Here is a 21,297-nt window from a genome sequence, read left to right as displayed (position 1 = left end):
TCGGTATCCACTCTTCCCCACTAATACCGATGGCTCTAACTTGCAATCTTAATGCATTTTAGATGGTGCTTGCTGTTTGAGGGGCCTCCCTCCCTTCCTCCAACCCTTCAGGCAGTAAGGAAAAGGTTCATCCCCTCCATCTGGGACTCCTGGGCCTCTCACTGTCCAAGCTCTGCCCTGTGGCAGAGTACCGATCCTCTCAAAAGTTTCTGAGTCAACCATTGTGTACAGCATTGTGGGGTATACAAAAAGGAAAAGACAAGGTCTACATCCATCAATAGTCTAGCTACAGAAGACTTAGAAAATGAGACTTGAGCGTAAAGGTGATTTAGTTAGTTGTCAAATGTGTGGTACTCTAGATTCTGTAAGTTGCCATATGCTCATAGAAGGGAAAGATTATCCAGAACTTGATTATTTGACTGACAGGATCACTTCAGGGTGGGCCTTTTAAAAAAGAAGAGGAATTTGAATAATGAGAGAATAGGGAGCTATTTTTGGAATCTGGGAAAAGAGCAGACCGAAGGCCTGGAAAGAAGAAAAAACTATTTTGGGAGTTAATGAGAAAGCATGGCTGGTGTGGCCATTTTTCTTGCTAGAGTTAGTTTGGAGAGGCAGCTTTGGAAAATAACCAGTGGCGAGTGGTTGGTGAGTTTAGGTGGTGGTGTGACTGTTAGAAGCATGTGAAGTGGAGCCCATGACTTGCTGCAAGTGAGGTAGCTAATGCTTAAGTGGGCTATGGGAGGGATGGGGAGGAAAGGACAGGAGAGAGGTATGGGAATTGGGGAGAATTCCAGAAGAGAATGATCTGATGTGTCCAGCTTTGGTTAAGACTTAGCATGGACATCTATTTTTGGTGAACTATTTTTTGACCATGTGAATAAATAATGGGCGTGAAGGACAGATTTTATACTGAAAGTGCAGGTTTGGTGTGGAGATATCATTGTTAGGAAACACCTCAAATTAGAGAGGAACCATCCCTCTTATGGAATTTGAGGGGAAAAAAATCAGGGTCTTGAACCAAGCACCTGAGTAAGATGTTTCTTGTAAAGTAATTTCCACACTTCTGTGAAGTAAATCTGTCACAGAACAGTGGGAGCCAGGGTTCAAGTCCACTTACTAATGGCATGATACTGGACAGGATACTTCACCTCTTGGTACCTCTTTTCTCATCTGTGAAATGAAGATGATAAAAAATACCTACCTCATAGGGTTATTAAGGGATTAGATACGTAATTATTTTGTAAAGTGCTTTAAATTTTTGCTTTTGTTACGTGTGTTTCACGTTACACATTACACTTAAAATTTTCAGTTCACTAGTCTAGAGGAGATGATACGTAAAATATGTAGGACTGTTATTTATAAAATGAATGCCAAAATTTTGCATTTCAAGTTTTTGATCACTAATTTCACTGCAAGTACTTCAGATGCTCCAAAATAGCTCCTGTCCATGGACACAAATTGCACTTTTTCCTTCAATATACATACTTAATAATGGAATTATTAATAATGCACTTAAATATGGGCCAAAGGCTCCTCCTCCTTCAAAAAAAAAAAAGGCAGCATAGAAATTAAATGCAAAAACAAAACAAAAAAAGCAAAAAAAAAAAAAGAAAGAAATTAAATGCAAGAAGAACAAAAAAGGTGTGCCTGGATGGCTTAGTCAGTTGAATGTCCAACTCTTGATTTTGGCTCAGGTTGTGATCTTAGGGTTGTGAGATCGAGCCCCGCGTTGGGCTCCCCGCTCAGCACAGAGTCAGCTTGGGATTCTCTCTCTCCCTCTGCCCATCCTCCTGCTTGTGTGCGCACACACAAGTGCACGCTCTTCCTCTCTGCCTCAAATAAATAAATCTTTTAAAAACATACAGTTTACATGATACAGTATATATGGATAACCCAAAGCCTGGAAAATGGGATTTTGTTAACAGAATTAAATATTCTTATTCATAAGCAACTTTTGTTTTCTATAAGTCATGCACTAATGTACATAATAAGTACCATAGAAATGTTTTTGAAAAGCAGAGTCTTCTGCACACCTTCCTAATGAAATGAAGACTCAGAGGACAGGGACCTGCCCACAGTGACCCACCCTCAACAGAGAGGGTTGTTGCTGATATGATGGCTCTTGGGGTTTTTTTGTTTGTTTTTTTGCTTTTATGATGGCCCTTGTTTATCTGACTCCAGTATCCTGGACCTCTTCACTCTTTGTGTAAAATGTGGACAAGGTGACCAAAGCATGAGTCCTGGAGGGGCATGAGAACCAGGATAGCACTGTTTTAGGAACACACAGGGGGGTTTTAGGGAACAGTGTCGTACTACAATTGGAAAAGCGAAAACCAGGAGAGAGCCCTGTGGCCATATAGCACTCAAACGAGGCCTGGGAGTGTCTGAAATTGCCGTTGTGTGGCCAGTGCTAAATGCAACAACGGAGACACTTGAACTAGCTGCTCTAGGGTAGTGGTTTTCACAGTGTCCCAGGCCAGCAGCATGAGCGTCACCTGGGAGTCTGTTAGTGCAAAGATAGGAACTCTGGTGCCTTTAGAGCATGTCAAAGGAAACATGGTGCTAGGAAAGTAGGGGGTCATCTTTAAATCACGTGAATAAGGAAGACATCTCAGGAAGTAACGTTAAAGCCAAGGCCTGAAGGTGGTGAAGGAACTAGGTGAGTGGGAAGGAAGAGCCCTGGGGAATGTGCAGAGGCCCTGAAGCTGGGAGGAGCTTGACATAGGCAAGATATGTGGCTTGAACTTAAGCAGGGGGGCCAGGACACTCCAGGCTTGTAAGCCTTGATGGGGGTGGGACACAATTTGAGGAGCAATGGGAGGCCACTGGCATCTGCACAGTGGTGAGAAATGATCTGTTTTCATTTTTACAAAAATTGTTCTGGTTGCTGGGTGGAGGACACAGGAGATACTGAGAGAAGGGTTGAGCCTTGGAAAAGAGCTACCCTTCTTCCTCTAAGAAAATGTAGACTCCGATATTTTCAGGTGAAGGGGAAGGGGTGCTCACATTGAATGGGGCTCACTCAGGAGTTTTGGTGCCAGAAGAGCAGCACTAAGTGTTGAGTTGGTGCTAGCAATTTGTACTGAGCCAAGATGGTAGGATTTCGTGTTTTTGCAACATTAGGTTTACTGCCCAAGAGTAGGAATGGGAGAATTAGAACAATGATTATCCAGAATTGGAGATGGAACTGGTGTGCCTGGGGAGGGATTGACAGAGAATGTTTACAGCGGAAGGGGATTTTGGGGGGGGGGGGGGGATGGAAGCCGAAAGAACAGACCAGCTGCAACGGAGAGAAGTGCCTGTGGGGACTTGTTGAAGGTGTGGAAATGGGTCAGTGGCTGAAATGTAGATGATCAGCCTTGTCCAAAAACAAAAAAAACTCTTTTAACAGGTTACTTTGGATTTTCATGGAGAATTTGAAAGCAAAATGGCTGAACTCATTTTTGAATTAAAATAGAAAAAACTTTGAGTTCTCTTTAAAGGTTCTTGTGGCCTGATGCCAGAGATAGAAACACAAGTCAGAGAATGACCCACTAGGTCGTGACATGTTTGTTCACTTTTTCCACTTGAGATGGGTACTGCCTATTTAAAAAAAAAAAAAAAAACTTAATCTCTACCCCCATCGTGGGGCTCCCGCTCACAACCCCAAGCTCCAGAGTTGCACCTTCCCCTAACAGAGCCAGCCAGGCAGCACTGCTTCATATTTTACCTCTTAGTTTGGCCCTTACGTTAGGTGCTCTGCTCAGGTGCTGAGTGCACAGAGCCGCTATAGGACTGAGCATAGTCTGGGCGGGCCGGGCAAAGGGAAGATAAAGATAGCTCCATTGGCCTTGCTGAATGTAAAGGAGGCCTGTGAAATTTTGGTTATTGCCCTCCTGTGGCCAATCCTGGAAACAGCAGCCGAGAAACGTGTTCTATTTTAAGTAATCTCCATGCCCAACATGGGGCTCCAACTCGTGACCCCAAGATCCAGAGTCTCACATACACTACTGAGCCTGCCAAGTGCCCCAAAATGAGCTGTTTGTAGTGTTTTGTTTTTTTAATCTCTATACCCAACGTGGGGCTCAAAACTTCGACCTAGAGATCGAGTCACATGCTTTACTGACTGGGCCAGCCAGACGCCCCTGAAGACCACTCCTCTTAACCCATGCCCCCATAGCCCCCCACCTTCCTCCCCAAAATGCACTATCCTTCTAATTTCTAGTTTCAAGAATAGCAGAAATTCCTATTTGAAGTTAATCCTGTCCATGTTCTGATCTCCAAAACCTGTCTCTCAGACCTTACTCCATCAACACAACTAACACCTGTCCTTACGAACCCAACACCATCAGGCAGTAGGCCTAGTGAGGTCTCCTCCACAGAGCCACTTTCCGGGGCAAGAGCAGCCTACGCTGTTCTGTTCTTCTTTGTCCACTGAAACTGCTCTTAAAAGGAACCACCAGTTTTTTTCTTCCCCCAGAAACTGCTCTGGGGAGTTTTCCTCCTTCCACTCTCCATGCTCCTTCCACCCACCGTCACTTAAATTCCTGTCCTAGGCAACTCCACAGGGATGGTGGGTTCAACTGGAGGTGGAACGAATGTCCACCCACACCATCGGCAGCTCCAGTGATCTGTGAAAAGCTGTTTCCCTAGGTCCCAAGGCTTGCTCAAAGAATGTTGACCCATGGGATTTACTCTGTACCTGTGGTCTTTTATGTTCGAAGTATTCCTTCACCAATATTTCACTTAATACCCACACTGACCTCACAGCAGAACAAATGTTAGCTCCTCAAAGGGACTGAATAACGGATTCCACTGAGGGTTGTACTAATGTACTTAAGGCAGCAGACAATGGCTGGGTTTTTGTTTTTGTTTTTTTAAACAAAGAGCCCAAACACACTAGGGGTTAAATAAGCTGCTTCTCTTTCCACTGTTTATTTAATGTACAAAATATACAAAACCAAAAGAAAAAAAATACTCATCCCTCAAATCCATCGTGGCTCTAACCCAAGACCCTGCACAAAAGCCAACCAATCCACTGTTTTCATAGAAAACAAACTGATGCCGAGACCTGGGAAGGAGAGGGCTGGGGAAGGGCACGTCAGCTTGTGGCACCCACCCAGGAAGGCACCTGGTGGGACCCGGAGGTGGCTGACAGGGCAAGGGAGCTGGAGGCCTCGCACCAACGAGGTTCCAGCTGGGGGCAGAGCGCGCCAACTCCTGAAGGCAGTGCGTGTAGTGTGACTGTCAGGCCCAGAATGCGGGCAAGTTGATGGAAAGCTGGTCTCACTGAAGTGTTTTTACAAAGTTTCCAGAATGAGCTGCAGGCAAGGGCGGGCCACCACCCCCAGCCTCACCCGTGCCAGCTACGACTTCCACTGGATGCGGACGTGAACTGACCATCACTGAACCTAGCAGACCCATGATGCAGACCTGGGTGTTCACAGAAGGTTGCGAAGTTGTACTTGAGAAGGGACTCAATGGAAAGCCTGTGCCAGGGCAGAAGTGGGGATGATGTATTCCAGAACTCAAATCCAGCCTGATTGAGCCCTCTCAGTGCAGTGGGGTATCTAATACCCCTTTTACCATCTCCCCACCCCATGAGAAGAATGAACTTGGCTGGGATGATTTCATAAGTGCAGCTGATCCCGTGTCAGTTCTGTGTGCATGTGGAGGACCCACAACAGGAGAGTAGAGATGTTCTCCAGGATAACCAGCTTTAGGTTCTCAGGCATAAAGGGTAATACTGGAAAGGGGCTTGGGGTTATAGGGCAAATCTCAAAAAAATGAAGCCAACTGGGTCTTCTCTTCAGCAGTCCAGGGTACAGAATGTATCCAGTCTCTCTCCTCCTCAGACTGGAGGAAAGTATGTACATCAATGCGCACCAGTGATCAGAAAACCCCCAGCAACCCAAGCAGGTGGGAACTGAGGGGGCCGGCTCCTCCTCAGCTGGGGACAGGGGAACGTGGGCCTCACAGAAGCCATAACAGGGCGGAAGGAGCGAGGCTGCAGTCCACAGGGGTGTGTGTGGGTGGGGCAGAGGAGGCGGTCCCTAGGGCAGGGGGGGGCCCATTGACCCCCGGGTGGTAGAAGGCACAGTTGTTCTCGTAGCGGCAGTTGCCCTTCATCATGAAATGTCGGCAAACAGGGCGGTTTGACATGTCTGTGGGAATGATGGCGGAGTCGTTAGAACACGGCCAAGAGGTCGATGCCACCCTCTCACACCATCCCCACCCCGTCCATAGCATCCTGAAAACTATCTTTCAGGGAGACATGGAATCCTACAGATTTGAGGAAAGGGCCAAGGGTAGCAACTGCCAGGCATACTGAAAACAGGGTGATTTCATGTCTGGCCTAGCACACCCAGGGTAGTGATGCTCCCCCAAAACTTGCAGGGGACACCAAAAGCCATGCAGTACCGAGCAGGAACGATTCTCACCTCCTCCATGGCTGTGGCCTCCATCGTGCCCTCGGTGGCCCCCTCCTCCGTGGCCAGGGCCATCATGGCCACGGTGCTCATGAGGTGGTGGCCCTCGATGGTCATGGCCTCGGTGACCAGGGACATCATGAGGCCGGTGGCCATGGGGCCCCCCATGTCCAGGACCTTCATGGGGGCGATGTCCACCACTTCCACCCATGCTCCCACCAGGGCCTTCATGGGGGCGATGTCCACCTCCAGCACCCATTCCTCCACCAGGACCTTCATGGGGGCGATGTCCACTGCCTCCACCCATGCCACTGCCAGGGCCTTCGTGGGGGCGATGGCCACTGCCACTGCCCATGCCACCACCAGGGCCTTCATGGGGACGATGTCCCCCACCTCCACCCATGCTACCGCCTGGGCCTTCATGGGGGCGGTGCCCACCACCCATGCCACTGCCAGGGCCTTCGTGGGGGCGGTGTCCACTGCTGCTGCTCATGCCCCCACCAGGGCCTTCATGGGGACGATGCCCACCACCTCCAACCATGCCCCCACCAGGGCCCCCTCGTCCATTTGGGGGTCCTCCTCCAGAGCGACCTCCTCTGGCCCCCCGGAAGGGAGGAGGAGGCGGCGGTTCATTTCCTCCTCGGCCACCACGGCCTCTGTGGTATGGTCCAGGACCTGGTCCTGGACCCCCCCGCATTGGGCCACCCCGCATGGGGTCACCTGGGCCATCCCAGAAGGGATCACCCCCTCGTGGAGGGGGTGGGGGACCCAAGAGACGTGGACCCACTGGCCCACCAGGGCCTCCGTGAGGACCTGTGAGGGAAAGAGAGACATTATCAGCTACCTGTTACACTCAGGGACGGCCCCTCCCAGCCTAAACCACCTCCCACCTTTGGGTCAATCCTACACGATCACCAGGCCAAAATTAAGCAGGTAAACCCATTCCAACCTCTCACCACCTACCTGGCATAGGTCCCCCAGGCCCAGGGGGGAAGTGTTGCATGGCCTTGGGGCCCCCAGGGCCTCCTGGTGGGAAACCATTGGCTATTGGACCAGGGCCTAAAAGTCCATGTGGCACTATTTAAAAAAAAAAAAAAAAAAAAGTAGAGCAAGAGGATTCTAGAAGAGGCATGACTTCCTACTTAGGTGTGCCTCTCTGGCCCTCTCAGACCAACTTGGCAGAGCAATGCTCTGTCCAGTCTTGCCCTCCCACCCAGCGGCAATACCCCTGGCTTCCCACTCACCCCCAACTCCACAGTAGGCTTCCTCCCCCAGGCCCCAGGGCTGGCCCTGGTGATTACCGAGCATCTGCTTAATCTTGTCTGAATAGTCTGGTTGCTTGAGCAGTTCCTCTGAAGGATGACTATTTGGGCTACCCTGTGAGGCAAGATGATTAAAGAGCAAGGTCAATAAAATGCAAGGCAGAGAAAAGAGCCAGATGAGGAGGTAAGTGAGAAGACGAGTACTGGGGTAAAAAGAGAGGCAGATTCCAGAGACAGTGGGAAAGAGGAAGGCGGGCTCATACCATGATGGAGGTGAGGATCTCTTGCACATTGATGCCTCCTCCTCCAGGACCCTGGGGGCTCTTCCCAGCACCCATGCTTCCCATGAGATTGGCCAGGACAGGAGGCAACTTGGAGCCACCTGCCCCATCAGGTGAGCCACCAGCTCCTCCAGGCTCCAGGGTCTCAATATACGGGGTCTCATCCATGGAACACTCCTGCAAGAACAGGAGAACAATCAGGACTAACTTGAAAGAATGAAGAGACATTCCATTTGAAATGGAAATGAAATGTTGACAGACACATTAAAATCGGTCACAATCTCCATCACCACATAGCGTGTGCTCACCTCATCTAGGGGGATGAGCTTCGGGGGGACAGGTTCATAGGGCTCAGGATCAGGTTCATGAGGACTATTAGGAATGCCACAGGTGATGGGAAAAAAAAGAATGACAGTCAAATTATTTATTCAAGCCCTCATATTCCCTCCTAGCCTCCACCTGCATCTGAATTACCCAGGGCATGTTCCCCTCAGGGGTCCAAGCACTTAACACGAACATGGTTCATGCCGCCCAGGGTGGGAACCGTGTTTTGCTCACCTTTCCTTGTTCAGGAAGAGCTCCTGAAGGATTCCCTTCTCCCGTTCAGCCTGGATATATCGCTCCTGGCTGTTGCTTCCAGGGGTGACAAGGGGTGAGGGCAGAACCAGGGGCCGCGGGCATACCCAGGGCACCTTCTCCTCCATGTTGTCATGGCTCAGACGCCGGGCCGTCTCAAATGCATGTCGGTCTGACAGTATCTCTCGCTTAGCTGCCTCGCCAAAGTCCTTGATCTTATTCACATTTACTATTGGCAAGGAGAAAAAAGAGAAAAAGTAAACACAACCCAGTCCTTTTTAAACTCTCTATACCCACTTTCTACACAAGAATCTTGACCGCTAACCTCGTTCAGTTTCATCCAGTTCAAAATAGAAATATTCTCTCAGTTTGCCCTCCTCAGGCCACGTCACAGTCTTCCTCTTCCTGCCTTTCCGGGTCAGCTGGCTAGGATCTCCAGGACTCTCTACTGGCTTTGCATCCAGTGCTCCTGGCTCCAAAGAGGCTGTAAGCAGGAGAGGTTTCAGACCCAGGTCCTTCCTTTTAGAAAACCCCCAAACTTGAACCAATTTCTAGACGTACCTGTATCCATGAGCTCTGGGACTTCAACAGGGGGAACTGGGGTGCCTGGGCGGTCTGTGTCCATAGCCTCACAAAGAGGTGCTGGTTCTGGGGAAGAAGGTTTGGCTGTGCTTGGTTCTGTGCTCGTTTTCCCTTCAAATGGGCTTGGCTATCGTGAAAGAAAAAGAAGTTAATGAGCGGACATCAAAGCCAAGGTTAAGGTAAGGCAATTAGTCCAAGGTCCTAGACAGGATCCCCCATGAGTTCTTATAAAGGAAGACTCTGCCTCTCATACTGCCGACCCACCCCCACCCCAGTGGTTGTCCTCCCCAACCACTCCTAGCTGCTGAGCCCTTCCTTCTACTTTACTTTTGACACCCTGTCAAGTGACACCTACAGCCCAGGGCTCAAACCTTGGCAGCTGTAGGTGACAGCACCTTCTTCTTCTTCTTAATTTTGATGCCTGGAACAGGGGCTGAATTGAGCGCATCCAGAAAGCCCAGGCCCTCCATTGCTATAAAAGGAAAAAGCATAAAAGGGAATCATCAGACCTCTTTCACAATCCTATTCCTACAGACAAAGTCTGGGCAGGAAGTGGGCCAGTGGAGATCCTGCCCCAACTGAGGACATAGTAAGTTCAAGGTGACCAGGAAGCGTATGCTGGATTCACACAAGGAATTCTTGTTATTCTTTTGTTTTTAAGTAATCTCTACAAACAGTGTGGGTCTTGAACTCCCGACCTGGATAAAAAGAGTTGCATGCTCCTCCAACTGAGCCAGCCAGGTGCCCTTTCTTTTAAAGGCAGGCAACTCGAGGCTCTGAGTATGAATTGGAGCTCAGGTAACTGAAGAAGCCAGCCCCCGTGGACAGGACAGAATATCCCAAAGCTGGGAGTACCCCTAAATCAGTCACTGAATAGCACACCTCCATACCTCATCTCTATAGCTACTTTTATGTAATCCTACGAAAGGGGAGCTCCAGAGGTGCAAAAGTTAACTAAGACACCAAGAAATCCATCCCCTACCACCCCCCAACATTCATTCCCATGAAGAGTTGGCTCCCAAAGTGCATTCCTCCACTTTAGACTCACGCTGTGGTGGGATGATCTTCACTTTGATCTCTTTGGTGGCATTCGGTGTGGTGTTCAGTGGCTTGTATTTCTTCTCTGCAGGAGGTGCAGCATCCCCTGGAGCAACTGTGGTGCTGTCAGAAGAGGAACCATCAACATCTCTGACTCACCCCTTCTTTCTCCCTCATGTCCACAGACCTAACCCATGCAGAAACCCAGGTGGTGGTCCATACCTCTGACGCTTGAGGGGGATGGGTTTAAGATTGTACTTGTCAGAAACTACCACGGCACTGGCATTCTTCTTCACAGGCACCAAAGATGGGGTCTCCAGCTCTAGCCCTGTGGGAAGAAACATGCTGCTGGGGTTGAACTCACTCCCACTCTCTTAACTCTTCCTCCCCGGTCCAACCCTAAATCTTCATCTGGCCCAAGTTTCACCCACCAATCCTCCCTCTTCCGTATGTGTGCCCTATCATAAATCAGCTATTCTACTACAAGGTCCTAGGTGTACATCTGCCCACAGACCCTCCCAAGACCAGCCAACAGCCCTACCAGTGGAACGGAATTTGGCGTGACTGGGTGCCGTCGTTCGGAGAGACTTCGGCTTCTCTTTCTTCTTCTCTGGGGCCTCCTCAGCCCGGGTCTCAGCCTTCACCTCAGTCAAGGGTCGCTCAGGAGGGGTGGTTCGACTCTTCCCCTCTTCTTTACGTTTTTTCTTATCTTTCTCTGTTATGAAAAAACAAAGTAGAAAAGGATTTTACTTAAAGAGAAAGACTGTCAGAGGTGAAGCAGGCTTTAAAGACACTTGAAGGCCATGTCCCAGTGGGAACGAAATAAATACGAGGGATAAAAGACTAAGGAGCTTACCAGCAGGCTGGGTACTGCTCTGGGAGCGGATGACAGCCATCCAGTCACTGACAAGGACTGAAGCCAATTTCCGGAGCTCTGCAGGTGAGAGTATAAGGGGAAATGCCTAAGTAGCTAAAAACACTATTCTTCCAATAACAGAAAACAGAGATGTTTAAAGATATACTGTGAAAATCTATGTAACAGAAAATGTAACCAAGAGTTTTAAGAACATGACATAGGCTCACAAACCAAACTCCTCAAAACGGAACAATGAATCACACAGCAGTCTTCCATTCCAGTCCAGCGGGGGGGGGGGGGGGGACATTAATTACATACATAGTACACTATAAAAACCACATCAGTGTTAATAAATTAAAAGAAACTGACATCAGTTTTTTACATAGATCTCATGTGGCTGTTATAACTTGAAGATTCTTATTCCTCCTTCACAGACAGACAGCAGCATAAAGATCAAAGTCAGAAAGCTAGGAAGCTGCAGAATGAAGCCAGTGCCGAACTAAAATCAGGAAAAAGGCAGGCAAGGTTCAAGTACCTGAAAAGCTAAGAACAGTATCACTCTATGTTGTCCTAAAGGCAAACCAAGTTTCAAGGAGGCAGATTTAGATCCATCTTTTTTTTTTTTTAGATCCATTTTACAGAAGATTTCCTAAGCCACCTTTCTTCCTAGACTACTACTAGTGATAATGGCTTAAAAAAAAAACAATTAAGTGTAGCAAAGGCGAAGAGCTTAAAGCAGACCACTTCAGGGATGGGGAAGGCTTTGTTTATTTGGAGAAAAAAGATGGGTAGAGAATTTAAAGATAAAGGATAAAATGTGTTTCCAAATATATAGAAAAGAACAAAAACCTTTACAGCTCTTGCCTTTTGTACTTGGCAAATAACATCTCTTATCTGTGGCATCCATCCTCTTGCCAACATTTCCACTTATAGACTCATTTAATAATGAGATTGTTGAAAACATTAAACCACAACTTTTCAAATACACAACTACCAATTTCTATACTTAAGGCAACGTAAACTCCAGTGCATCCCCAATATCCCCAATACAGGGATATCCTAAACCTTTTTGGACCAATTGATACTATAGTCTATTGAGACTTTAAGGTCTATAAGGAATGTACAAATTTCAGTATTCAAAGAAGTACAGAACAATTAAACCTATATTCAAAGGTGGCAGCACAATTGAGCTAACTGGAAAACAAGGAACACTATACCCGACAATAAAGAAACAAGAGATGAGCAATGATTTAACAGGACATCCTGTAACACGTGTTACATTACAAATTATTATTCAAGATACTCTGTAATGTCACAAATACAGAAGTTGCTCAGTATCTAAAAGGACCTAAAACCGAGAATGAATACAACTAAAAGAACAGAAAGCTAAAGAATGTTTTTCACTTAAACACTATGAATTAAACCCTTTATCTTGGTAAATATTCCCAGTGTTTTCTCCTACAGCTAAAGGAACTTCAGATAGGCTTACCCAGGCCTACATGCTCCTTCCACACCAAACTGCCAAAGCCTCTTTCCAAAAGGACCTAGCACACCATTCCCTTTAGACAAAAGAGTAAGCCTGTATTCTGATCAGGGGATTAGCTCCGCTAGAATACTGCTCACCTGTGGCACGCCAGTGTCTTCACTAGTGGTTTGTGCCCTGGGTATAAGCCCTTTTCTTCACTAAAGAAAAGGCTGTGACTTTCTGGAGCCAGGCCCTGTCTTTAAGCCAGAACTGTATGGCCCTTGCCAAGGGCTCCAATACCCTTTGTCTTAAGAAAAAGAAAAACTCTGTTGCTACCAAAGCTATGATCTACTCCAGCAGTCAGGATTCTTTCTGCCTATGTCCTAAAGGAAGGTGTTTATTGGTACAACTATATGTCTAATGTTAGGAAAACACACACTGAGGGTCCCAGAATATGCTGTATTTATTTAGAAAAACAAAAGGAAATGATGAGGACACTCTCTTGGATGACACTATTTTTCTCCAAAGAATATTAAGTGTATACCTTTTACACCAAGAGATATTAAGAATCAGCTTCTTGTTGAAGTATGGGATCTTGTCTTACATTCAGTAGTAGAGAAATGGACAAATCCCATTCGGAATTGAGAACAGGAAAGGGTGACAGGTTAGAGAGGCTCAATTTTTAAAAAAGGAAAGTAAAAGTGAAGTAAGAAGGAGTGACAGGGCAGTTCAAGGATGGGAGTGAGACATGAAAATAACGAAGAGGCAGTCATGAGGAAGGACTGGCCCCTACCTTCATCCTCACTTGACTTGCTCAGCTGCTTCACCAGTTTGGCTGTGTTGTTCTATGAGAGATGGGGAGAAAGGTTAAGTACAAGGAGGAAAATGAGTCGTCTCGGAGCTAAGAACTGCACAAATTCATGCACAGTTTCTTTTTTGTGAGACTTTATTTTTGAGCCGTCTCTACACCCAAGCGTGGGGCTCAAACCCACAATCCCAAGATCAAGAGTCGCACACTCCACCAACTGAGCCAGCTGGGTGCCCTGCCCACAACTTCTTAATAGTCCCTAACTGCGACCACCACTACTGTAGTACTTTACCATTTACAAAACCTTTGTAGGCACAATCTTAATCCTTAAAACAACCAATGTAGATAGGTACAATCATTCCCAACGATAGACAAGAAAACTGAGGCTCAAATACCTGAACTGCCCTAACCACACACCTATTAATGTACATAAACCAAGTCTTCTGATACTAAATTTCTGTTTTTTCTACCACTCTCCTGCACAGGCCCAAGAATGCAACCACATCAGAGTCCGTGTATTTTATCTATTAGGCTAAAGCAAAAAGGAAGCACTAGTGTTGTAGAGACTTAAGGTACCTGCTTGAGATGGTCCACAGTGAGCGGGAGGTGCTGCAGGGTCAGCAGAATTTGCTGCAAGAGGGGAATGTTGTTGGTTGTCTTTGAATAGGTCAGCCAACTGTTAAGCAGCTTGTAGCCACCAACATCAATAAACCTGCAGACAGGTAGGAGAATCTGTAATGCCTTTCCTGGGTTTTGGAGTGCCATGTCCCATACTCCTAGTCCCCCATGCCTCCCCTCACCCACCTTCTAAGTACATCTTCCCAGCCCAGCCACCCAGATCCCCACTTACTTGACCAATATTTCTGGTGACTGGGTCTGCAGGAGAATGTTCAAGTAAGTGCATCGACTCACCATCTTTCGTGCTTCCTTCATCAGGCTGTAGGAGAGAAATTAAGGTTAAAAATGGAGCAAGAGGCTCTTCTTTCAGCAGAACCATCTCTGATCTGTGGGAGTGCCTAAAAATCCCTGATGACTTGGGACTTTGCCACAGAGTGGGAAGGTCACACAAGCCTCTCGGGGGATGGGATGGATCCAGAGTGAAATGGAATCCTATCAGAAGATGGAAGACAACTGAGGAGACACTGAAGTCTGTGATCTGGGGAGGTGGGCATCACTGCTTCCCTAACCCACAGGCCACACTTGATTCTGCTTCCCAATGAAGTATCCTAGCACTAACAGCCATCCATTTGTAGTCTGTTCAGGACTGGCTTAGTCTTTTGCCTTCCCCTGGGAAACTGGAGGATCCCTGAAGGAAGACAGCAGTTTGGGTATATGGAATGTGATCCAAAACAGAACCAAGAATTCTGTCACCTGGCTCCCCTGCTCCCTTCCTTCCAAAGCGTGACTTCCTCGAGACTGTGGATATCCAAACCCCGATTCCATTATCGCGAGGAACCAAGGGATCACCTTTTCCTATCTAAAATTATTGGATACCAATCTTATTCCACTCTTTCCCCTCCAAAAACACTCATTCTTGTCAGTCTTACTTATAGTGGTATTACAACATACAGTATCCTCTGCTCACAGTGAATCCAAAGATAAGCAGACTCACCTGAAGATCTTGGAAATCCCATCCACCGTCCTGACTTCCCCATCTCGGTTAAGGAAGCTATCCAGGCCCTTGAGAAGCTCTTTGGGATCTATGGGACCCGAACCCATGATCGAGGTTTCTAAGACAAGGACAAAATAAACCCACAGAATAAATGGGTGGCAACGACAGTCCCACTATACCCTCTAATAAATTCCATTTCTACAGTTGACAAAATTTTGTGACTAATTTTTCAATCTATATTCAACTACACTCACCATTTTCTAGGTAAGAAAAAATCAACCATCACTACCACAGAGGAAAAAAAGCCCTGGCAAGTTAAGCACGGTGTTAATACAGGACTCAATGGGAAGACAATTAGACTGGAGGACTGGGCAACACACCTTTCTCTCCCTCCCAGTTACATCCTTTCTAGATAGCTGAACTTCACTAAATTGTTAGGGCTGAGTCGAGTTCCCATAACAAAACACTCAACATTCCAAGGTATTTCTGCTTATTGTTAGGTCCTATTTCTTCTTAGCTGCTGATAAATAAGCTTGGGAAGAAAAAGCCTATAGCTTGATAAGAACTGGGACAATCTTGGACACTTGGGCTAAATGTCTTCTAAGATTAGTCAGTTACTTTTTATCTTAGTCTATTAACAGTCACAGTCACCTCAAGCAGAATATGCTCTGTTTGCACCAGGAGACAATCAGCTAAAGTGGTAAGTGATAAAAACTTGAAAACATAATCTTTCCCTCAAGAGAGTTGTGGGTAGCTCCCAGAAATGGAAACAAATGGATATAAAGAAAATCAAGCAGGTACTCCTAAGCCGTGAACAGAACTGTCACTCATTAACCAAATACTGCACAAATTTTTATTGTTTTAAAGTTAAGACTGCTTTGTAATTTCAAAAGCAAAGATGTGCATTTGATTACTACTCCTCTCCAAAATCACACTACCAACCAAGATCCCCAAAAGAAAGGCCTGAAATTAGAAACCACGGAGCCAAAAAAAATGGAATAAAACTGGAAGCTGGAAAAATGCCATTAAATTTTAAGTAGCTACTTTAGACCAGGTTAGAAAAGGAGCTCATTAAAAGCCAAACTGCTGTTATATGTGTGAAGCAATTTCTAGGCCAAAACCCAAGGTAATTTAGAATCAATGTGGCTCTGACTGGGATTTTTATGCCTCTAAACACAGGCTTCTGAGAACCGAAAAAGAAAGCTACCTCAGTAATATTTGCGTTTGGAATGTAAGGTTAATGCTGGGTAGAAAGGAGGCAAGAAGAAAACAGTTTCTTGCCTTCTGCTTATAGTACAGATAACAGACATGATCCCAGCAGAAGGGTGGGAAAAGCAGTGTTTTACAAGCTGTGTTTTGTGCAGAAAAGAGAACAAGTTTCTTATAAAACAACAAAAATGTGTTCTATTTGTTCTCAGACAAATCAAAAAAGAAAAACAAGCATAACAATCTCGACCTTTTAGTCCTCCCAACAAAAAGGCCAATAAATTTCTAAATAGACAGGCCCTAACCACCTAGGGCAGCAGCAGCAGAAGCAGGGAAGAGGCTGGTGCTTGAGCTCTGTGGGCTGAATACGGAGAGGAGGTAAAAAACGCTGAGGTGGGCAACTCTGGGTTAAGTGTGCTATTGCACCTGCTGTGGGACCTCCACAGGGACGGGGAGAACCTGCGGTCAGAGGAGAAATACTGAAGTAGAATACTGGATAAGATTAGAAGCCCATGGGCCAAATCCACTGAAGTGCGGTGATTCTTACAAAGACAGACACGGAGAGAAAGGCATTCCTCCCATGTAGTAAGACACCATACAGGGATATAATATAGACACTATACCAAGAGATACATACACAGATACCACAAAGGGATAAAACAGACTTCCCATCTATCGGAGACTGGAAAAGCAGTGAGTGAGTCCAAATACATATCATCAGCAACCACAGTATACACAATGTGACAAAAATTAAATTAGCATCACTTCAAACCAGCACCACCGCCCCCACCAGGCCAAACACTGCTGACCCGACTCATTCAAACCCAGAGTAGATATACATCACCTTGGAGAACCACCTTTTGCATATCCAAGTACGAGCTGAGCCAAAAGGACTGCTACTCCTACTTCCTTCAGAAACTCAAAAGAAGTGTCACCTGAGCTCAAATGTTCCTCTTCACGTAAGAGGGTGGGAAAGAAGAGAGAATAACCATCCCCAGAAAGAGACCAATGAGTACAAAGCTAAATTCTGTCCAGTGCCCTCTGCTAGGAATGGGACCCAGGGACAACTTTTTCATTCCCATTCACAAGCAAGAATAGTCAGGGGAAGCTAGAAGACAAAGCAGAAATGTTAAATATTCATTTCCCACTAATATTTTTCCTATAATTTATATTTTGGAAATACAATTAATAGAACTGTTTCGTCTCACAAGTACCACTCGAGACAAAATGTAAATGGGTTTTTTCACGGCTTTCCTAAAGGCAAATTAGTTGACTCATTTAAAATTAAGGACTCCAAGTGTCTTACAACCAAATTTCCTTACTTCGCAGTCAGTACATTTTGAAAGAAGCTACAAGGCACTCAAGTGGAAAGGGATGAAGAGCCTAAATTCCTGGCACAGGCCTACAGTGGAAAAGGCAGAGTTGACCAGGGAAGGAGGGGCAGTAACCAAGTGTCAACATTACCTAGTCCTATCTGGAGCCTGGAAAGAACGCTTAAGGAAGCTTTCTGGAAGCAAAAATAATCTAGGGCATGGTATGTTTGCTTTTAATTTCCTTGAAGATAGAACATACAGAAGGGGTAGGGGGGGAGGGGAACCCCCCCAGCCTTATCTCCACCTCGTCCTACGCTGTGCGTTCCTTCTCATGGAGGATTTTGTAGAGATGAGCACTGCTGACACACACAAGGCCCTGGGGAATGTTCTACATTCCTTACCAGAAACTTCAAAGTTCTTAAGTGACACCAACTCCTGCCTCCCAAAGGAGTTTTACTTGAGGGTTATTAAATTAACAGGGTGAAAAATATCTAGCTTGATCAAAGTTACTCCATACCCATCACCAAGAAAAAAGAACTTAACTGGTTCAGGACAAAATCCCTATGCAAATTGGAGCCCTTTTAAAAACAATCATTAACACTCTTGTAACAAAGGAGGAAGGAGTCTGAATTTACCTTAACTTAGAAGCCTTAGCACTTCGGGAAATGAAAATGCTTTGTACCTGACCCCTGACATTCCCCTTCCTTTTCTTAGGTGTTTGAGGTTATGTCCTAATATGACTCAGTGGACTGAATTAGGTCTCTCAGGTGATGCACGAGGTCTTACCTCTCCTAAGGAGTAAGCCCCTACCCCTCAAACTCACTTTGAAAACCTGGTACAGTGGTAGTGATCTCCCTAAAACCTTATCTGACTCTCAGTGAGAATGTACAATCACCGCCCCCCCCCTCCCCCAGCCCCAGCGAAAGATCCCAGAATATAACTGGCCACAAACTACAAGGATCAGGTTCTCCGAGGTTCTCTGGATGGATGTGGTTTCCCTAGAAGACCTTGTTTCCCCATCTCCCATGTTAAGGAAGATCTTATTAATCCCCTGTTCACTAGAGATCAGGAACCCCAATGGGTGGAATATTCAGCTCCCAAGGAAGGTATGCTGCAGAGGCACAGGGCAAACTGCTTAAAAGATAAAAAACTTGCGGTCAATAGACATGTGGAAGAGTCCCTCCCACCCAATCCAGAAGTTTAAGTACTAATTTGAGAATCCGTACCCAGCAGAAAATTAGCCCTGAAGTCTCACCAAGTCACCAAAGGACAGCTGTACAAAATGGCTTTCCAATTCTGCCTAGAACCTCCACACTTCAAATCAGGACTTTAAAAAATGAAAAGTATATGGAGAGTCTGACAAAGATTTGACTTTGAAAAAGTTGGAGGAAGATAGAGAAGGGACAGGACACCCAATACCACCCTCAGATTGGGCATGGCTTGAACATGCACCCACTGCAAAAGCACTGCACGAGTTAAAAAATGAAGACATTATTCTCCCATTAATGTTTTTAAGGAATTTCTTTCTAAAGGGAAGGAAAAAGAAATTCAAAAAAGGTGGCTCTTTGGAAAAAAGAAACGAAGGTTGTGAAATGTAATACCAGAAAGGTTTTGCTTACCAGACACCGTAGCTCGCATCCCCCTGCCTTGAGTTTACAACTGCCGCCTCCTTTCCTATTCACTTCTCATCCTAGTACCAATGTAGAGGAGCTACGCAACTGGAGAACGTGATACAGCACTGAACACAAAGAGCTTATCCCCAGACCCAGAGGTGGGAATAAGGGTGATTTAAAAGGAAGTCCTGAAGTACCCACCCTCCCCCAGTTTCATTATACAAAGCGACCAAATGCAGGCCCAAGGACTAGTTCCTGAGCAGCAATGGCACAGTTCAGTGTCATTAGGCCCCATTTGTCTCTTCAAGTCACTTTCACAAGTCCTCCTTCCCCCACTATCCCCCACCACACAGATCTACATACACACAGCTCACACACACACACACACCACCAGAATGCTCCCAGTCTTAAAGTATAGTTGGTTTGACTGGTTTTCCACCCCTGGCAACTGAAGCGGGGAACATTTCCAAGCAGTTGTGATGAGTGAAGGAAGGTGAAAATAAAAGCAACAGGCTCTGATTGTTAAATACAAAAACTAGAGCTGCCCAGGAGATGGACAACTTCAAGACCTAATTCCTATAAGCTTTTTCCTCTTAAGATTATAAAAGATATTCTAAAGAAAAGGTCTTTTCCTGTCTAGCAGCAGCGTGCACAGGAGTCCAGAAAGCATCTGCTCAGGGGTGGAGTTTCAAGAGGGTGGAGAGGAAGAAAGCTGATTACATCACCTTTCCATGCTGCTCCTCCCCCTTGACCAAGTTTCTAGGGCGGCCCTAAGCTCGGGATGGCAAAAGAGGGAGAAAAAAACAACAAAGAAGCAGGGACGACGCCATTTTGTAATGGAGAAGAGGAAAACTTAAAAAAGCTATCCCGGCACTGCCGGCAGCTAGTTACAGCAAAAAACACCCTTTTTCAGTAAAATACCCCAAACCAGCACCCATCCTGAATGGTCTTTGACCTAATTTGAGTAAGAGAGTTGTGAAAATAAAACCAATTAAAATATTTAAAAGAACAACTTTCTGCGGGGAGGAATTGAATTTGCAATTGAGGTTCAACCTGCTACCATCCACCACCCCCATCCTCCCTATAAAGGGAAAGGGGGGAGGATTTGGACCCCTCTCAACAAATAGGGTTGAGGTGGGAGGACAGGAGAAAAATGGGCCAAGACACAACCTGCAACGCCGCTTGGAAGACAAAAGGACAAGGAAAAGTCGCCATATTGAAGCAGGGAAGAAAAAAATTCCTTTTAACGACACAAATCTTTTAGAAAGCTAGCATTCAATTGCACTAAATGGCTTTTAAAATTACTCCTGAATTCCACATTTCCCAACCTTTCCACCCCCTATTAGACTGTATTACCACCCACCAAAACGTATCAAGTTAAAATGTTAATCACTTTTGCTCTTAAATAACCTATGCAACCTGCAACAATTACAAAACATTACCTCCCCATTATCTTGTATGTACTGGCACTAAGATTATATTTTGTACTGAATTAAGTGTCTTGCAATCTTTATTCCTAGATTGCCACCTATTTTAACCACACAAATATACCCCAAGCACATTACATTAAAATTGAGAGGATTTAACAATCATTTAAAAAGTCATAGCCAGCTATTATTTCTCTGCCCATCTCCTTACCCTGCAATCTTTATGTACAGATTGCTTATTAATCTGGCAAATTGAAAGGCGCCCTGCTTGTCTCACACACAAAGAAGTGGGACTTCTGGGCCACAAGATCCACCATCTTTTGTATGTGAGCTCATTAACCCTTTTGAAGACTGCTAACAAGAGGAAGTTAACCATTCCTCCTTATAAAAAGCAAACACTTATGGCTTTGGCAGTCTGGAAATTGGCTGGATTACGAAGGGTTAACCATCAAAATCCTCACTTGCTGGCCCTCCCTCCACCCTTTCCTTTCCTGCAGCAGGGCAGGAAGGTAGGTGGTAGGGGAGAGAGAACAAGACTGTTTAAGACCAAAGGCCCTTTTTTAATGGAGATTAAGTGACCGGCTTGGTCCTTCTCCAGTTCTCTATTTTGTTCTATTGGCTCATTTCTTCCTCTCATTATTTTTGGTTTCACAACGGGAAACGTTGATTTCTTGTTGCAAGGCTGGTTTTGGAAAATTCGACACTTACTATCCAATTTTTTTGCGACGTCAGCACCTCGGGCTCAGGGGGGGAGGGGGTTAAAATTTTGGAGAAAAAAAATAAAACAACCAACCAGGACCCAAAACTCAATTATTTGGGGGGCCTCATTGGATCAAAAAGTCTCTTAAAAA

At 45.9% G+C, this 21,297-nt stretch overlaps 1 protein-coding gene across 3 annotated transcripts; it reads right to left on the bottom strand.

Moving 5' to 3' along the window:
• Nucleotides 1-4,890: 4,890 nt before the first annotated feature.
• Nucleotides 4,891-21,200, bottom strand: PPP1R10 (protein phosphatase 1 regulatory subunit 10). Of its 3 annotated transcripts, none has more exons than XM_021697047.2 (19): nt 21,155-21,200; nt 14,888-15,005; nt 14,126-14,212; nt 13,852-13,987; nt 13,261-13,312; nt 11,003-11,080; nt 10,688-10,861; nt 10,369-10,474; nt 10,157-10,269; nt 9,480-9,580; nt 9,088-9,235; nt 8,852-9,010; nt 8,509-8,755; nt 8,259-8,322; nt 7,933-8,127; nt 7,709-7,784; nt 7,371-7,484; nt 6,420-7,220; nt 4,891-6,143 (listed from the first exon to the last, which is right to left on the bottom strand). In XM_021697047.2, exons 2-19 carry the CDS (start codon nt 14,992-14,994, stop codon nt 5,953-5,955), a joined length of 2,949 nt encoding a protein of 982 aa, XP_021552722.2. In that variant the 5' UTR covers nt 14,995-15,005; nt 21,155-21,200; the 3' UTR covers nt 4,891-5,952. The 3 variants fall into 3 exon arrangements, with proteins under 3 accessions (XP_021552722.2, XP_021552723.2, XP_021552720.2); XM_021697048.2 differs by having other exon boundaries at nt 14,888-15,027; nt 21,155-21,165; XM_021697045.2 differs by lacking the exon at nt 21,155-21,200 and adding an exon at nt 19,026-19,036.
• Nucleotides 21,201-21,297: the final 97 nt, after the last annotated feature.

The sequence above is a fragment of the Neomonachus schauinslandi genome, chromosome 8 (genome assembly GCF_002201575.2).
Source record: "Neomonachus schauinslandi chromosome 8, ASM220157v2, whole genome shotgun sequence".
Classification (NCBI taxonomy): domain Eukaryota; kingdom Metazoa; phylum Chordata; class Mammalia; order Carnivora; family Phocidae; genus Neomonachus; species Neomonachus schauinslandi.
The sequence above is the reverse complement of the archived record's forward strand: the minus strand, read 5'-3'. Positions and strand labels throughout refer to the sequence as shown.